This window comes from Dromaius novaehollandiae, chromosome 39 (genome assembly GCF_036370855.1).
Source record: "Dromaius novaehollandiae isolate bDroNov1 chromosome 39, bDroNov1.hap1, whole genome shotgun sequence".
Classification (NCBI taxonomy): Eukaryota; Metazoa; Chordata; class Aves; order Casuariiformes; family Dromaiidae; genus Dromaius; species Dromaius novaehollandiae.
Genome location: NC_088138.1, coordinates 313,836 through 327,620, shown reverse-complemented (window position 1 = coordinate 327,620; position 13,785 = coordinate 313,836). Strand labels below are relative to the sequence as shown.

At 74.8% G+C, this 13,785-nt stretch overlaps 2 protein-coding genes across 3 annotated transcripts in view; both read right to left on the bottom strand.

Annotated features, from left to right (window-relative positions):
* Window positions 1–1,461, bottom strand: part of PRKCG (protein kinase C gamma) — a 32,238-nt gene extending 30,777 nt beyond the window's left edge. The window contains exons 1-2 of one of the 2 annotated variants that reach the window (XM_064503641.1): window positions 1,162–1,461; window positions 36–212 (exon numbers count right to left, since the gene is read on the bottom strand). In XM_064503641.1, the coding sequence (XP_064359711.1) occupies window positions 36–212; window positions 1,162–1,223 (239 nt within the window). In that variant the 5' untranslated portion in view covers window positions 1,224–1,461. The remainder of the gene's footprint in view (window positions 1–35; window positions 213–1,161) is intronic. The other variant, XM_064503639.1, reaches the window with a different exon arrangement.
* A 1,269-nt stretch (window positions 1,462–2,730) lies between these two features.
* Window positions 2,731–13,242, bottom strand: LOC135325494 (collagen alpha-1(VII) chain-like). The gene is made up of 13 exons (XM_064503613.1): window positions 13,198–13,242; window positions 12,868–12,934; window positions 11,883–11,964; window positions 11,244–11,342; window positions 11,052–11,165; window positions 9,480–10,488; window positions 8,236–8,343; window positions 7,621–7,703; window positions 6,485–6,653; window positions 5,611–5,761; window positions 4,553–4,617; window positions 4,376–4,454; window positions 2,731–4,262 (listed from the first exon to the last, which is right to left on the bottom strand). The coding sequence occupies exons 1-11, from the start codon at window positions 13,208–13,210 to the stop codon at window positions 4,614–4,616; spliced, it is 1,899 nt and encodes a 632-aa protein (XP_064359683.1). The 5' UTR covers window positions 13,211–13,242; the 3' UTR covers window positions 2,731–4,262; window positions 4,376–4,454; window positions 4,553–4,613.
* Window positions 13,243–13,785: the final 543 nt, after the last annotated feature.

Below are 13,785 nucleotides of genomic sequence, written 5' to 3'. Positions count from 1 at the left end.
ACACCCGGACGCCTGGGCCCCGGGGGGGGTCTGACCAGATGAAGTCGGTGCAGTGGCTGCAGAAGGTGGGCTGCTTGAAGAAGCGGGCGGTGAAGCGGTGGCTCTTCACCTCGTGAACCACCTTGTGCCGCAGGGCGCCGCGGCGGCAGAACAGGGGCCGGGGCCCCCCGGGACGCTCCGCCTCGGGGGCCGCCGCCGCCGCCGCCATCCGCCTGCGGGGACCCAGCGGGGACGTGAGACCCCCCGGGACCCCCGGGACCCACGGAGCGACCCACGGATGGAGCTGGGGATGGACAGACGGACCCATGGACGGACCCACAGATGGACCCATGGATGGACAGATGGACCCACGGACAGACCCACGGACAGACCCACGGATGGGCCCACGCACAGACCCACAATGGACCCATAGATGGACCCAGGGATGGAGAGACAGACCCACGGACGGACCCACGGACGGACCCACAGATGGACCCACGGATGGAGCCACGGATGGACCCACAGATGGAGAGAGGGACCCACAGATGGACCCACAGACGGACCCATGGATGGACCCACATGCAGACCCACGGATGGGCCCATGGATGGACCCATACGCAGACCCACGGATGGGCCCATGGATGGACAGACAGACCCACAGACAGACCCACGGACAGACCCATGGATGGGCCCACGGATGGGACCACACACAGACCCACAATGGACCCACGGACGGACCCATGGATGAACCTATGGATGGACAGATGGACCCACGGACAGACCCACACACAGACCCACGGATGGGCCCATGGACAGACCCACGGACGGACCCACAGATGGACCCACGGATGGAGGGAGGGACCCATGGACAGACCTGCAGACAGACCCATGGACGGACCCACAGATAGACCCAGGGATGGACAGACGGACCCACGGATGAACCTATGGGTGGACAGACGGACGCATGGATGGACCCACGGATGGACCCACGCAAGGATGGAGGGACCCACGGACGGATGGAGGGACCTATGGATGGACAGACCGACCCACGGATGGACAGACGGACCCATGGACGGACCCACGGACAGCCCCACAGGTGGGCCCACAGATGGACCCACGCACAGACCCACACATGGACCCATAGATGGACCCACGGAGGGACCCATGCGAGGATGGAGGCACCTGCAGAGAGACGGACGGACCCACGGATGGATGGAGGGACCCACGGACGGACAGACGGACATGTGGGTGGACACACGGCCCCACAGACGGACCCACGGACAGACGGACCTGGGTGGGGAGAGACCAACCCACGGCGGCCAGACGGACCCGGGGACGGACGGACAGACGGACGGACAGAGAGCCCCGGGGACGGGAGCCGGGGCGGACGGACGGGCGGCCCCACAGCCGCGTGGACGGACACATCCGGGGGTGGACGGACGGACGGACCTGGGGGCGGATGGACGGATGGACGGACGGACGGACGGATGTGGGGGTGGATGGATGTGGGGGTGGATGGACGGATGGATGGACGGATGGATGGATGGATGGACAGACGGACAGACCTGGGGGTGGGTGGACGGATGGCCGGACCTGCGGGGGGGACGGAGAGACGGACGTGTGGATGGACGGACGGACGGACCTGGGGGCGGATGGATGGACGGACGGACGGACGTGTGGATGGATGGACCTGGGGGCGGATGGATGGACGGACGGACGGACGTGTGGATGGATGGACGGACGGACGGACGCGTGGATGGATGGATGGACGGACGGACGCGTGGATGGACGGACCTGGGGGCGGATGGACGGACGGACGGACGGACGCGTGGATGGATGGATGGACGGACGGACGCGTGGATGGACGGACCTGGGGGCGGATGGATGGACGGACGGACAGACAGACGGACGCGTGGATGGACGGACCTGGGGGCGGATGGATGGACGGACGGATGGACGCGTGGATGGATGGACGGCCGTACCTGCGGGGGGGGGATGGATGGACGGACGGACGGGGGGGTGGCCGGACGGACGGGCGGCGCCGCGGCGGGTGGACAGACGGACGGAGGGACGGAGGGACGGAGGCGCCGCGGACGGACGCCCCAGGCGAGGGGGGGGAAGGGAGGGGCGGGGCCTGCGGGGAGGGGGCGGGGCCTGGCTTAAAGGGGCCGCGTCACCGGGGGGGGCGGCGCTGCAGGGGCGCCCGGACGCCTGGGTCCTCCCAGGGCTGTGGGGGGGGTGGGGGGGAAGGGCCCAGGCGTCCGGGCCCCCCCTTCCCCCCCCCGGCCCCGTTTCGGCAGATCTGGGTCTGTCGCCCCCCCGGGACGCGTCCCCCTTTCCGGGAGCCGCAGCGGCCGCCCGGACGCCTGGGCCCCCCGGGGGGGGAGGGGAGGCAGCCCGGACACCTGGGCCCCCAAGGTTGGGGGGGGAGGGGAGGCGGCCCGGACACCTGGGCCCCCAAGGTGGGGGGGGGGAGGACGCCCTCGCTTACAGCCAGGGCTTGCTGGGGGGCGGGGCTTAAAGGGGCGGGGCTTCGCATCGACCACGCCCCCTTGGGAGTGGCCACGCCCCTTCCCCTCCCCCCATGTCCTTCACGTCCCCCCCCCCAAAGCAGGGCGAGGGCCCAGGCGTCCGGGCGCCTCGGTGCATTGTGGGGGCCTGGCTCAGCCCGGACGCCTGGGCCCCCCCGGGGGGGGGGGGCAGCTCCCCCCCCCAAACCACCATGGGGCAAAAAAGCGCACGGAGCACGACTTTGCCTTTAAGAGCCGGAGACGGCGCCTTTAATAGCGGTGACATCGCCTTTAACACCCGGGTGACATCGCCTTTAATGTCCCCCAGACATCGCTCTTAAGGGCCTCCGACCGGGTGACATTGCCTTTAAGGTGACCTCCCCTTTAAGGCCTGGCTCATCCCCTTTAAGGCAGCCCCCCCCCCGCCCCTTTAAGAGCCGCTTCCCCTTTAAGGCCGGGCTGCAGCTGGATTTTCTGCCCCCCAGACACAGCTGCCCCCTTAAAGGGGAGGTCGCCCCCCCCCGCCCCTTTAAGCCCCTCCCAAACATTTTCCCACCTCCAGACAAATATTCCCCCTTAAAGGGGAGTAGCCGCCGGAGCACAGGCCCCCCGGGGGGGGGGAGGGACCCCCAGGGCCCCCTTTGGGGGCTGGATCCTGCCCCACGGGGCACCAGGGACCCCCCCAGGGCCGGATCCCGCCCCAGGGACCCCCGGGGTGGCGGCGGGGCTGCTCGTGCCCATCCCCACGGCGTCGGGGCTGCGTGTGCCCGGCGTGTGCACACGCGTGTGCCGGCGCGGCGGGGCCGGGCGCCCGGGGTAACGGGCCGGGGCGTGTCGGGGCGTGTCGGGCCCCGGGTGACACGCGTGTGCCGGGACACGTGTGTGCAGCGAGAGCCCCGCCCGGCCCCACCCCCGGCCGCGGGGCAGGAAAAGGCTGTTTGGGGCCGTTTTGGGGCGTTTGGGGGTGTTTGGGGGTGTTTTGGGGCCGTTTGGGCCGTTTTTAGGAGTTTGGGGCTCTTTCGGAGCTGCTTGGGGCAGGTCGAGCCCTTTACAGGCTGTTTGGGGGTGATTTGGGCCGGTTTGGGCCAGTTTGGGCAGCTTGGGGCAGCTTGGGGCCCGTTTGGGCTGATTTTGGTCGGTTTGGGGCCATTTTGGGGCTGGTTTTGGCCATTTGGGGCTGGTTTTGGCCATTCCAGGCGGTTTGGGGCCATTTCGGGCCTGTTTAGGCCATTTGGGGCTGTTTTGGACCATTTCAGGCAGTTTGGGGCCAGTTGGGGCTGTTTTGGGCCATTTGGGGCTGATTTTGGCTGTTCTGAGCAGTTTGGACCCGGTTGGGGCCGGTTGGGGCCATTTTGGGCCGGTTTGGGTGGTTCCGGGCGCCGTTTTGGGGCTGTTTGGGGGCCGTTTGCCGTCGCCGGGGCGACGCGGGCGTCGCCACAGCTGGATCCCACATCTGGCGGCCCCGCCCCTGCCCGCAGCCCCGCCCCCGCGGTCAATATTTGGTTACCGTGGTAACGGGGGGGGGGCCCAGGCGTCCGGGGGGGCCCAGGCGTCCGGGCGGGGCGGGATCAGGGCGCGGATGCTTGTGTCCCCGGACGCCTGGGTCCTTCCCGGACGCCTGGGTCCCTCCCGGACGCCTGGGCCCGCCCTGGATGCCTGGGCCCCCCGGACGCCTGGGCCCCTCCCGGACGCCTGGGCCCACGCTCGGGCGCTTCATGGCCCCTGGGGGGGGTCAGGCCCCGGCGGGGGAGAGACCCCCTCGCGGCTCAGCACCTGCGGGGGAGGGCAGGGTTACGGGGGGGGGCCCAGGCGTCCGGGGGGGGGGCCCAGGCGTCCGGGGCGGGGGGCCCAGGCGTCCGGGGGGGGGCCCAGGCGTCCGGGCTCACCTCGCGCAGCACCCGGGCCCGCAGCTCGTGGCGGCTCAGGGGCCGCTCGTCCTCTCCGGCCTCGGCCGCCGCCTCCTCCCTGGGGGGCAGAGGGCGCCCGTCAGCCCCGCCGCGGGGGGCCCAGGCGTCCGGGGGGGGCCCAGGCGTCCGGGGAGGGGCCCAGGCGTCCGGGCTCACCGGGGCGAGGGCGGTCGCGGCGGGGGGGGTCGCGGCAGGGGCCGCGTCATCGTCGTCGTCGTCACCTGGGAAGGGGGGGGGGCGGGATGGGGCAGCCGCCCCCGTCCCAGAACCCCCCGGAACCGTCAAACACCCCCAAAACACCCCAAAACACCCCAAAATACCCCCCAAACACCCCCAAAAAGACCCCAGACACCCCAAAATACCCCCAAACCCCCCAAACTCCCCCAAATACCTCCAAAACACCCCCAAAACACCCCCAAAACATCTCTGACCCCCCCCAGACACCCCCAAAACCCACCGGGATCCCCAATTGCCCCCCAGGGCCCCCCCAAGGTCCCCAACTGCCCCCCAGGGCCCCTATTGCCCCCCCCAGGATCCCCAATTGCCCCCCCAGACCCCCCCAGGGCCCCCCCAAGGTCCTCATTTGCCCCCCAGGGCCCCCATTGCCCCCCTGGGCCCCCCCGAAGGTCCCCAACTGCCCCCCAGGACCCCTCTAATGTCCCCAATTGCCCCCTCAGTCCCCCATTGACCCCCAGGACCCTGCAGTTACCCCCCTGGCCCCCCATTGCCCCCCCAGGACCCCCCCAAGGTCCCCAATTGCCCCCCCAGGACCCCCAGGGCCCCCATTGCCCCCCTGTCCCTCTCAGGACCCCCCCCAAGGTCCCCAGTTGCCCCCCCGGCCCCCTATTGCCCCCCAGGACCCCCCCAATGACCCCAATGGCCCCCCCCAGTCCCCCATTGCCCCCCAGGACCCCCCCAGCCCCCCGTTGCCCCCCATTGCCCCCCCAGCACCCCCCCAGTGACTCCCCCCGCCCCCCGTTGCCCCCCCAGGACCCCCCCAATGACCCCAATGCCCCCCCCCAGTCCCCCATTGCCCCCCCAGGACCCCCCCAGCCCCCCGTTGCCCCCCATTGCCCCCCCAGGACCCCCCCAGTGACTCCCCCCACCCCCCGTTGCCCCCCCCCAGGACCCCCCAGTTGTCCCCCCAGGCCCCCCCCAATGACCCCAATGGCCCCCCCCAGCCCCCCATTGCCCCCCAGTCGCCCCCCCCCCACCTGGGGCCCGGGGGGCGGCGCAGGGCCAGCAGCCGGGTGACGCCGTCCTCGAGGAGGCCGAGCTGGGCCGGCAGCGAGGCCGGGGGGGGGGCCGGGGCCGGGGCCCAGGCGTCCGGCGGGGGGCCCAGGTCGGCCAGCAGCGCCGCCACCCCTGCGCCAGAGGACGCCTGGGCCCCCCGCCGACACCGCCGCACCCGGACGCCTGGGCCCCTGCGCCTGGACGCCTGGGCCCCCCACGACACCGCCGCACCCGGACGCCTGGGCCCCTGCGCCCGGACATTTGGGCCCCCCCCGACACTGCCGCGGCCGGATGCCTGGGCCCCCCCGACACACCCGGACGCCTGGGCCCCCCGACACCGCCACGCCCGGACGCCTGGGCCCCTGCGCCCGGACACTTGGGCCCCCCCCGACACTGCCGCGGCCGGACGCCTGGGCCCCCCAGACACCGCTGCGCCCGGACGCCTGGGCCCCCCCCAATCCTCCGGGATGCCTGGGCCCCCCACCATGGCCAGGACGCCTGGGCCCCCCTCAAAACCCCTGGACGCCTGGGCCCCCCGACACACCCGGACGCCTGGGCCCCCTGACACCGCCGCGCCCGGACGCCTGGGCCCCCCAGACACACCCGGACACCTGGGCCCCCCCAACACCGCTGCACCCGGACGCCTGGGCCCCCCCCAATCCTCCGGGATGCCTGGGCCCCCCACCATGGCCAGGACGCCTGGGCCCCCCTCAACACCCCCGGACGCCTGGGCCCCCCACTATAGCCCGGACACCTGGGTCCCTGCCATGGCCCGGATGCCTGGGCCCCCCTGCCCACCCGGACGCCTGGGCCCCCCCGGACGCCTGGGCCCCCCGGACGCCTGGGCCCCCGTACCGTGCCGCAGCAGGTCCAGGGCGCGGCGGGCGGCTCCCGCTCGGTCCCGCAGCTCCTCGGCCCGGCGCCCGGCCGCCGCCACCTCCCGCTCCAGCGCCCGCAGCTCGGCCCCCCCGGACGCCTGGGCCCCCGCCTGGGCCCCCCGCGCCGCCGCCACCTCCCCCCGCAGCTGCCCCCCGCCCCCCCCCGCGTCAGCCGGGCGCCATGGCCCGGGGCGCGGGGGGGCGGGGGCATCGGGGGGCCCGGGGGGGATATTGGGGGTCACGGGGGGGCTATGGGGGGTCCCAGGGGGCTTTGGGGGGGTCCCAGGGGAATATTGGGGGTCCCGGGGGGGTATTGGGGGTCCCAGGGGGCTTTGGGGGGTCCCAGGGGGCATTGGGGGGGTCCCAGGGGAATATTGGGGGTCCCGGGGGGGTATTGGGGGTCCCAGGGGGCTTTGGGGGGGTCCCAGAGGGGTATCGGGGGGCCCAGGGGGGATATTGGGGGTCCCGGGGGGCTATGGGGGGTCCCAGGGGGCTTTGGGGGGGTCCCAGGGGGTATCGGGGGGCCCGGGGGGGATATTGGGGGTCCCGGGGGCGGGATTGGGGGGTCCCAGGGGGATATCAGGGGTCCCAAGGGGGCTATTGGGGGTCCTGGGGGGTATCAGGAGGCCCGGGGGGGATATTGGGGGCCCCAGGGGGATATTGGGGGTCTCAGGGGGGGTATTAAGGGTCCCAGGGGATATTGGGGGGGTCCCGGGGGGGCTATTGGGGGCCCCAGGGGGCATTGAGGGGGTCCCGGGGGGGATCTCGGGGTCCCAGGGGAATATTGTGGGTCCCGGGGGGGCTATTGGGGGTCCCAGGTGGGTACTGGGGGGTCCCAGGGGAGACTGGGGGGGGCTTGAGGAGTGATCGGGGGGGCCCAGGAGGGATATTGGGGGTCCCGGGGGGCTACGGGGGGGCTTGGGGGGGGCTTGGGGGTCCCAGGGAGAACTGGGGGGGGCCCTGGGGGAATTGGGGGGGTCCCGGGGGGGCTATTGGGGGTCCCAGGTGGGTAGTGGGGGGGTCTCAGAGGGTATGGGGGGGGCCGGAGAGGGATGGGGGGGCTCTGGGGGGTGCAGGGGGGCGCGGGGGGGGCGCGGGGGGGGGCAGCCCCACCTGGGCCACGGCCTGGCGCAGCCGCTCCTGCTCCCGGCTCTGCTCCTGCAGCAGCCGGAACCGGGCGAAGGCCCCATCCTGCGCTGGGGGGGGGTCAGGGACCCCCCCGCACCCCCCCGCACCCCCCCACGGCCCCCAGGACCCCCCAGAGCCCCCCCAGCAGCCCCCGGCCCCCCAAACCCAGACACCGACCCCCCAGGGCCCTCCCCAAAATGGCTCCCGGCCCCCCCAAACCCATCCTGCCCCCCCCCAGGACCCCCCGAACCCGGCCAGGGACCCCCAAACCCCCTTCCCCCCCCCCACATCCCCTTGCAGACCCCCCAGGACCCCCCGAACCCGGCCAGGGACCCCCCCAAGACCCATCCTGCCCCCCCCGGACCCCTCCAAACCCCCCCAGGACCCCCAAAATGAGACCACGGCCCCCCCAGGACCCCCCAAATCCGTCCGGGGCCCCCAAGACCCATCCTGCCCCCCCCAGGACCCCTCCAACCCCCCCCCCAGGACCCCCAAAATGAGACCACGGCCCCCCCAGGACCCCCCAAACCCGGCCAGGGACCCCCCAAGACCCATCCTGCCCCCCCCAGACCCCCCCGGGACCCCCCGGCCGCCGCTCACCCTCGAGGTCCCTCCGGGCCGGGCTCTCCGCGTCCCCCCCCTCCGGCTCCTCCGGCTCCTCCTCGGGGGCCCCGGCGTCCGGGCCCCCCCCCGGCGCCTCCCCCCGCTCTGCGGGGCACAAACGGCAGCCTGGGGGCCCAGGCGTCCGGGCTCTGCCCCCCTCCCGGCTCTGCGAGACCCCCCACCCTCACCGAGGGCCCAGGCGTCCGGGGAGACCCCAGACCCCCCAAGGGGGCCCAGGCGTCCGGGCTCTGCCCCCCTCCCAGCCCTGATGAGACCCCCGCCCTCACCGAGGGCCCAGGCGTCCGGGGCGACCCCAGAGACCCCCCAGGGGGTCCCCGCAGCCCCCAGGGGCCCAGGCATCCCCGCAGCCCCCCCCCGGGGGGCCCAGGCGTCCGGGGGGTCCCCGCAGCCCCCAGGGGCCCAGGCGTCCCCATAGCCCCCCCGGGGGGGCCCGGGCGTCCGGGGGGTCCCCACAGCCCCCAGGGGCCCAGGCGTCCCCGCAGCCCCCCCCAGGGGGCCCAGGCGTCCGGGGGGTCCCCGCAGCCCCCAGGGGCCCAGGCGTCCCCGCAGCCCCCCCCCCGGGGGGGCCCGGGCGTCCGGGGGGTCCCTGCAGCTCCCCAGGGGCCCAGGCGTCCCCGCAGCCCCCCCCGGGGGGCCCAGGAGTCTGGGGCAACCGCAGACCTCCCGGGGGGCCCAGGTGTCCGGGGGGTCCCCGCAGCCCCCAGGAGGGCCCAGGCGTCCCCACAGCTCCCCCGGGGGGGCCCAGGCGTCCGGGGGGTCCCCACAGCCCCCAGGGGCCCAGGCGTCCCCGCAGCCCCCCCCGGGGGGCCCAGGCGTCCGGGGCAACCCCAGACCTCCCGGGGGGCCCAGGCATCCGGAGGGTCCCCGCAGCTCCCCAGGAGGGCCCAGGCGTCCCCACAGCCCCCCCCCCGGGGGCCCAGGCATCCGGGTCGACCCCAGACACCCCAGGGGATCCCCGCAGCCCCCAGGAGGGCCCAGGCGTCCCCACAGCCCCCCCCGGGGGGCCCAGGCGTCCGGGGCAACCCCAGACCTCCCGGGGGCCCAGGCGTCCGGGGGGTCCCCGCAGACCCCAGGGGCCCAGGCATCCCCGCAGTCCCCCCTGGGGGGGCCCAGGCATCCGGGGGGTCCCCGCAGCCCCCAGGGGCCCAGGTGTCCGGGCTCTGCCCCCCTCCCGGCCCTGCGAGACCCCCACCCTCACCGAGGGCCCAGGCGTCCGGTACCTGGGGGGGGGCGGCGGCGGGGCCGGGCCTTGGCGGCGAGGAAGAGGCGGAGGCGGCGGCGGTGGTCGAGGCCCCTGCGCAGCTCCCGCTCCTCGGCCTGCTGCTGCGCCGCCTCCCGCGCCGCCCGCGCCCGCACCTGCGCCAGCCGCGCCCCCGCCTCCGCCCTGCGGGCCCAGGCGTCCGGCTCGCCCACCCCCCCACCCCCGGGAATGGCCTGCGGGCCCAGGCGTCCGGCTCGCCCACCCCCCCACCGCCACCGCCCCCCGCCTCCGCCCTGCGGGCCCAGGCGTCCGGGTCGCCCACCCCCCCACCGCCACCGGCCCCCGCCTCCGCCCTGCGGGCCCAGGCGTCCGGCTCGCCCACCCCGCCACCCCCACCGGCCCCCGCCTCCGCCCTGCGGGCCCAGGCGTCCGGCTCGCCCACCCCCAGAACGGCACGGGGCCCAGGCGTCCGGGACACCGACCTCCCCCCCCCGGGAATGGCCTGGGGGCCCAGGCGTCCGGGTTCCGCGCTCCCACCCAGAACGGGACAAGGGGCCCAGGCGTCCGGGTCGCCCACCCCCACCAGCCCCTGCCTCTGCCCTGCGGGCCCAGGTGCCTGGGTCGCCCACCGCCGCAATGCCGCGGGCCCAGGCGTCCGGGTCACCCACCCCCACCGGCCCCCGCCTCCGCCCTGCGGGCCCAGGCGTCTGGGTCGCCCACCGCCATGACGGCCCAGGGCCCAGGCGTCCGGGACACCGACCCCCCCCCCCGGGAATGGCCTGGGGGCCCAGGCGTCCGGGTTCCGCGCTGCCACCCAGAACGGGACAAGGGGCCCCGGCGTCCGGGGTTTTGGGGCCGGGATCCCCCGCAAGGGCCCGGGCAGAGATGGGGGGGGCCCGGGGGGTCGGGGGGGCCCCTGGGGGGGTCGGGGGGGGGCCCGGGGGGGGCCCCGGCTCCTGCCTGGCGTCGTCGTCCGCAGCCGCCTGCGCCAGGACGGCCCCGATCTGCTGCTGCGTCTGCTGCAGCTCCTGGGGGGGGAACGGCCAATCAGAGCCCTGCGCCTCACCGGATTCCCCCCCCCGGCCAATCAGAGCCTTGTGGCTCAGCAGGTCCCACCAGATCCCCCCCACCTCAGCCAATCAGAGCCCTGCGCCTTCCTAGATCTCCCTACCCGGGCCAATCAGAGCCCTGCACCTCAGCGGATCGCCCAGAGGATCCCTGGCCAAGCCCCTGCCCCATGGATCCCGGTGACCGGGGGCCCAGGCGTCCAGGGAACCCCCGCAGAGGGGACCCAGGTGTCCCAGGGGACCCAGGCATCCGGGGAAGCCCCACACGGGGGACCCAGGCGTCCGAGGGGCCCAGGTGTCCAAGGGGCCCAGGCGTCCGGGGAACCCCCACACGGGGGGCCCCGGCGTCCGAGGGGCCCCGGCGTCCGAGGAACCCCCGCACAGGGGACCCAGGCGTCCCAGGGGCCCCAGCGTCCAGGGAACCCCCACACGGGGGGCCCAGGCGTCCGAGGGGCCCTGGCATCCGAGGGACCCAGGCGTCCGAGGGGCCCAGGCGTCCGAGGGGCCCCGGCGTCCGGGCTCACCTGGGCGCGGCGGTGCTGGAGCTGCCGCAGGCGCCGTCTCTCGTCCCGCAGCGCCTCCAGCTCCCGCCGCAGCCCCGCGTTGAGGGCCAGGCGCCCCCCCAGCGCCGCCGACGCCTGCGGGGGGGGGGGGGACACGTGGCCTCACGGGGGCCCAGGCGTCCGGCCCCCCCCCCCCCCGGCGCCCCCCCTCACCCGCTGCAGCTGCTCCTCCAGCCCCCTCGTCCCGCGCTGCCGCGGGGCCCCGGCGTCCTCGGCCCGCTGCTCCGCCAGCCGCCGCTCCCAGGCCTCCACCTGCCGCCGCCGCGGGGGGCTAGGGCGCCGGACGGGGCCCAGGCGTCCGGGGGACCCCTCCCCCCCGCCCCGGGGGACCCAGGCGTCCGGGAACCCCCTCCCGGGGACCCAGGCATCCACCCCGGGGCCCAGGCGTCCGGGGAGGGGCCCAGGCGTCCGGGAACCCCCCCTCCCGGGGGACCCAGGTGTCCGGGAGCCCCCCCAGGGCCCAGGCGTCCAGGAGCTCCCCCCCCCCAGGGACCCGGGTGTCTGGGCACATCCCCCTCTCTCTGCAGGGGCCCAGGCGTCCGGGTGTGCCCCCCCCCCGGGGCCCAGGCGTCCGGGAGCTCCCTCCCCCAGGAACCCAGGCGTCCGGGCACATCCCCCCTCCCTCCGCAGGGCCCAGGCATCCGGGTGCGTTTCCCCCCCCCCCAGGGGCCCAGGCGTCCAGGAACCCCCCCCCAGGGGCCCAGGCGTCCGGGCACATCCCCCCTCCCTCCGCAGGGCCCAGGCATCCGGGTGCGTTTCCCCCCCCCCCGGGGCCCAGGCGTCCGGGCGCACCTCGCGCTGCAGCCGCGGCAGCTCCTCACGGGGGTCCCGGGGCTCCGGCGGGGGCGGGGGGGGGTCCCGGGGGGGGGCCGGCCTGGGGGCGGGGCTGCACCCGACACCCCCAAGACCCCCGGGGACGCCCGAGACCCCCGAATCCCCCCCCCGGGGACCCCCCAACACCCCCAAACACCCCCAAAACACCCCAAAACACCCCGGGGACCCCCAGAGCCTCCCCAAACACCCCCAAAACACCCCGGGGACCCCCAACACCCCCAAACACCCCCCGAGACCCCCAAATACACCCCGGGGACCCCCAGACCCCCCAAAACACCCCCAAAACCACCCCGAGGCCCCCCAGGACCCCCCCAAATCCGCCAGACACCCCAAAACACCCCAAAACCACCCCAGGACCCCCCCAAATTCCCAAAACACCCCAAAACACCCCAAAAACCACCCTGGGACCCCCCAACACCCCCAAAATACCCCCAATCCCCCCCAGGACCCCTCTGAACCCCCCCAAACCCCCCAAAACACCCCCAACCCCCCCCGGGACCCCCCAAACCCCCAAAACACCCCAAAAACCACTCTGGGACCCCCCAACTCCCTCCAACACCCCCAAAATACCCCCAATCCCCCCCCAGGACTCCTCTGAACCCCCTCAAACCCCCCAGAACCCCCCAACCCCCCCCCGGGACCCCCCAAACCCCCAAAACACCCCAAAACGCCCCCAAAAACACCCTGGGACCCCCCAACACCCCCAAAATACCCCCAATCCCCCCCCAGGACCCCTCTGAACCCCCTCAAACCCCCCAACCCCCCCCAACCCCCCCCTGGGACCCCCCAAACCCCCAAAACACCCCCAAAACACCCCCAAAAATACCCTGGGACCCCCCGAACCCCCAAAACACCCCAAAACGCCCCCCAAAACACCCTGGCCCCCCCCCAGGCCCCCCCATGTCCCCGTGCCCCCCCCACGTCCCCCCCCATGTCCCCGTACCGGTGGCGCCGGGGGGGGCCGGGGCTCTCGCGGGTCGGGGGCTGCCGCCGGGGCCGCTCGGCCTGCGCTGCCACACGCCACGCACACACCACGTCACGCCTCGACACGCCTCGACACGCCACGCGCACGCCGTGACACGCCACAGAGACACACACACGGCACGGACACGGCACGCACACGGCACGGACACGGCACGGACACGTGTCCGGGACACGGGAGGGTCACGGCGCTGCCATGACGCCGTCACGGCGCAGGCACCGTGCTGCACCGCCACCGTCATGCCAGGAACACGCTAAGGACACGCTAAGGACACGCTAAGGACACGCTTACCTGGCGCCGGCATCTTCCTCCTCGTCGTCGTCCTGCTCCTCACGCCGGCCTGGGGGCCCCGGGGCAGGTTGGGGGGGGCCGAGGACCCCAAACTGCCCCCCAAGTGCCCCGAACTGCCCCACGGGGACCCCGAACTGCCCCATGGGACCCCAAACTGCCCCCAGGGACCCCAAACTGCCCCATGAGACCCCCAGGGACCCCCGGGGACCCCAAACTGCCCTCAGGGGACCCCAAATTGCCCCTGGGGACCCCGAACTGCCCCCCAGAGACCCCAAACTGCCCTATTGGGACCCCCAGGGACCCCCGGGGACCCCAAACTGCCCTCAGGGGACCCCAAATTGCCCCTGGGGACCCCGAACTGCCCCCCAGAGACCCCAAACTGCCCTACTGGGACCCCCAGGGACCCCCGGGGACCCCAAACTGCCCCCCAGAGACCCCAAACTGCCCCATGGAGACCCCAAACTGCCCCCCAAGTGCCCCAAACTGCCCCCCAAGACCCCAAACTGCCCCGAGACCCCAAGCTGCCCCCCGACACTTGCCTGCAACAACAGCGACGGGGTCCCCGAAGTGACGCTGACGGTGTCGGGG

What these genes read in the sequence shown, in the direction of transcription:
- LOC135325494 (XM_064503613.1), bottom strand. An exon ending in TCCAGCACCGCCGCGCCCAG is followed by an intron (nt 10,489 to 11,051) that starts GTGAGCCCGGAC and finishes TTCCCCCCCCAG; the next exon opens with GAGCTGCAGCAGACGCAGCA. An exon ending in TGCGCCAGGCCGTGGCCCAG is followed by an intron (nt 6,654 to 7,620) that starts GTGGGGCTGCCC and finishes GGCGGGGGGCAG; the next exon opens with CTGCGGGGGGAGGTGGCGGC.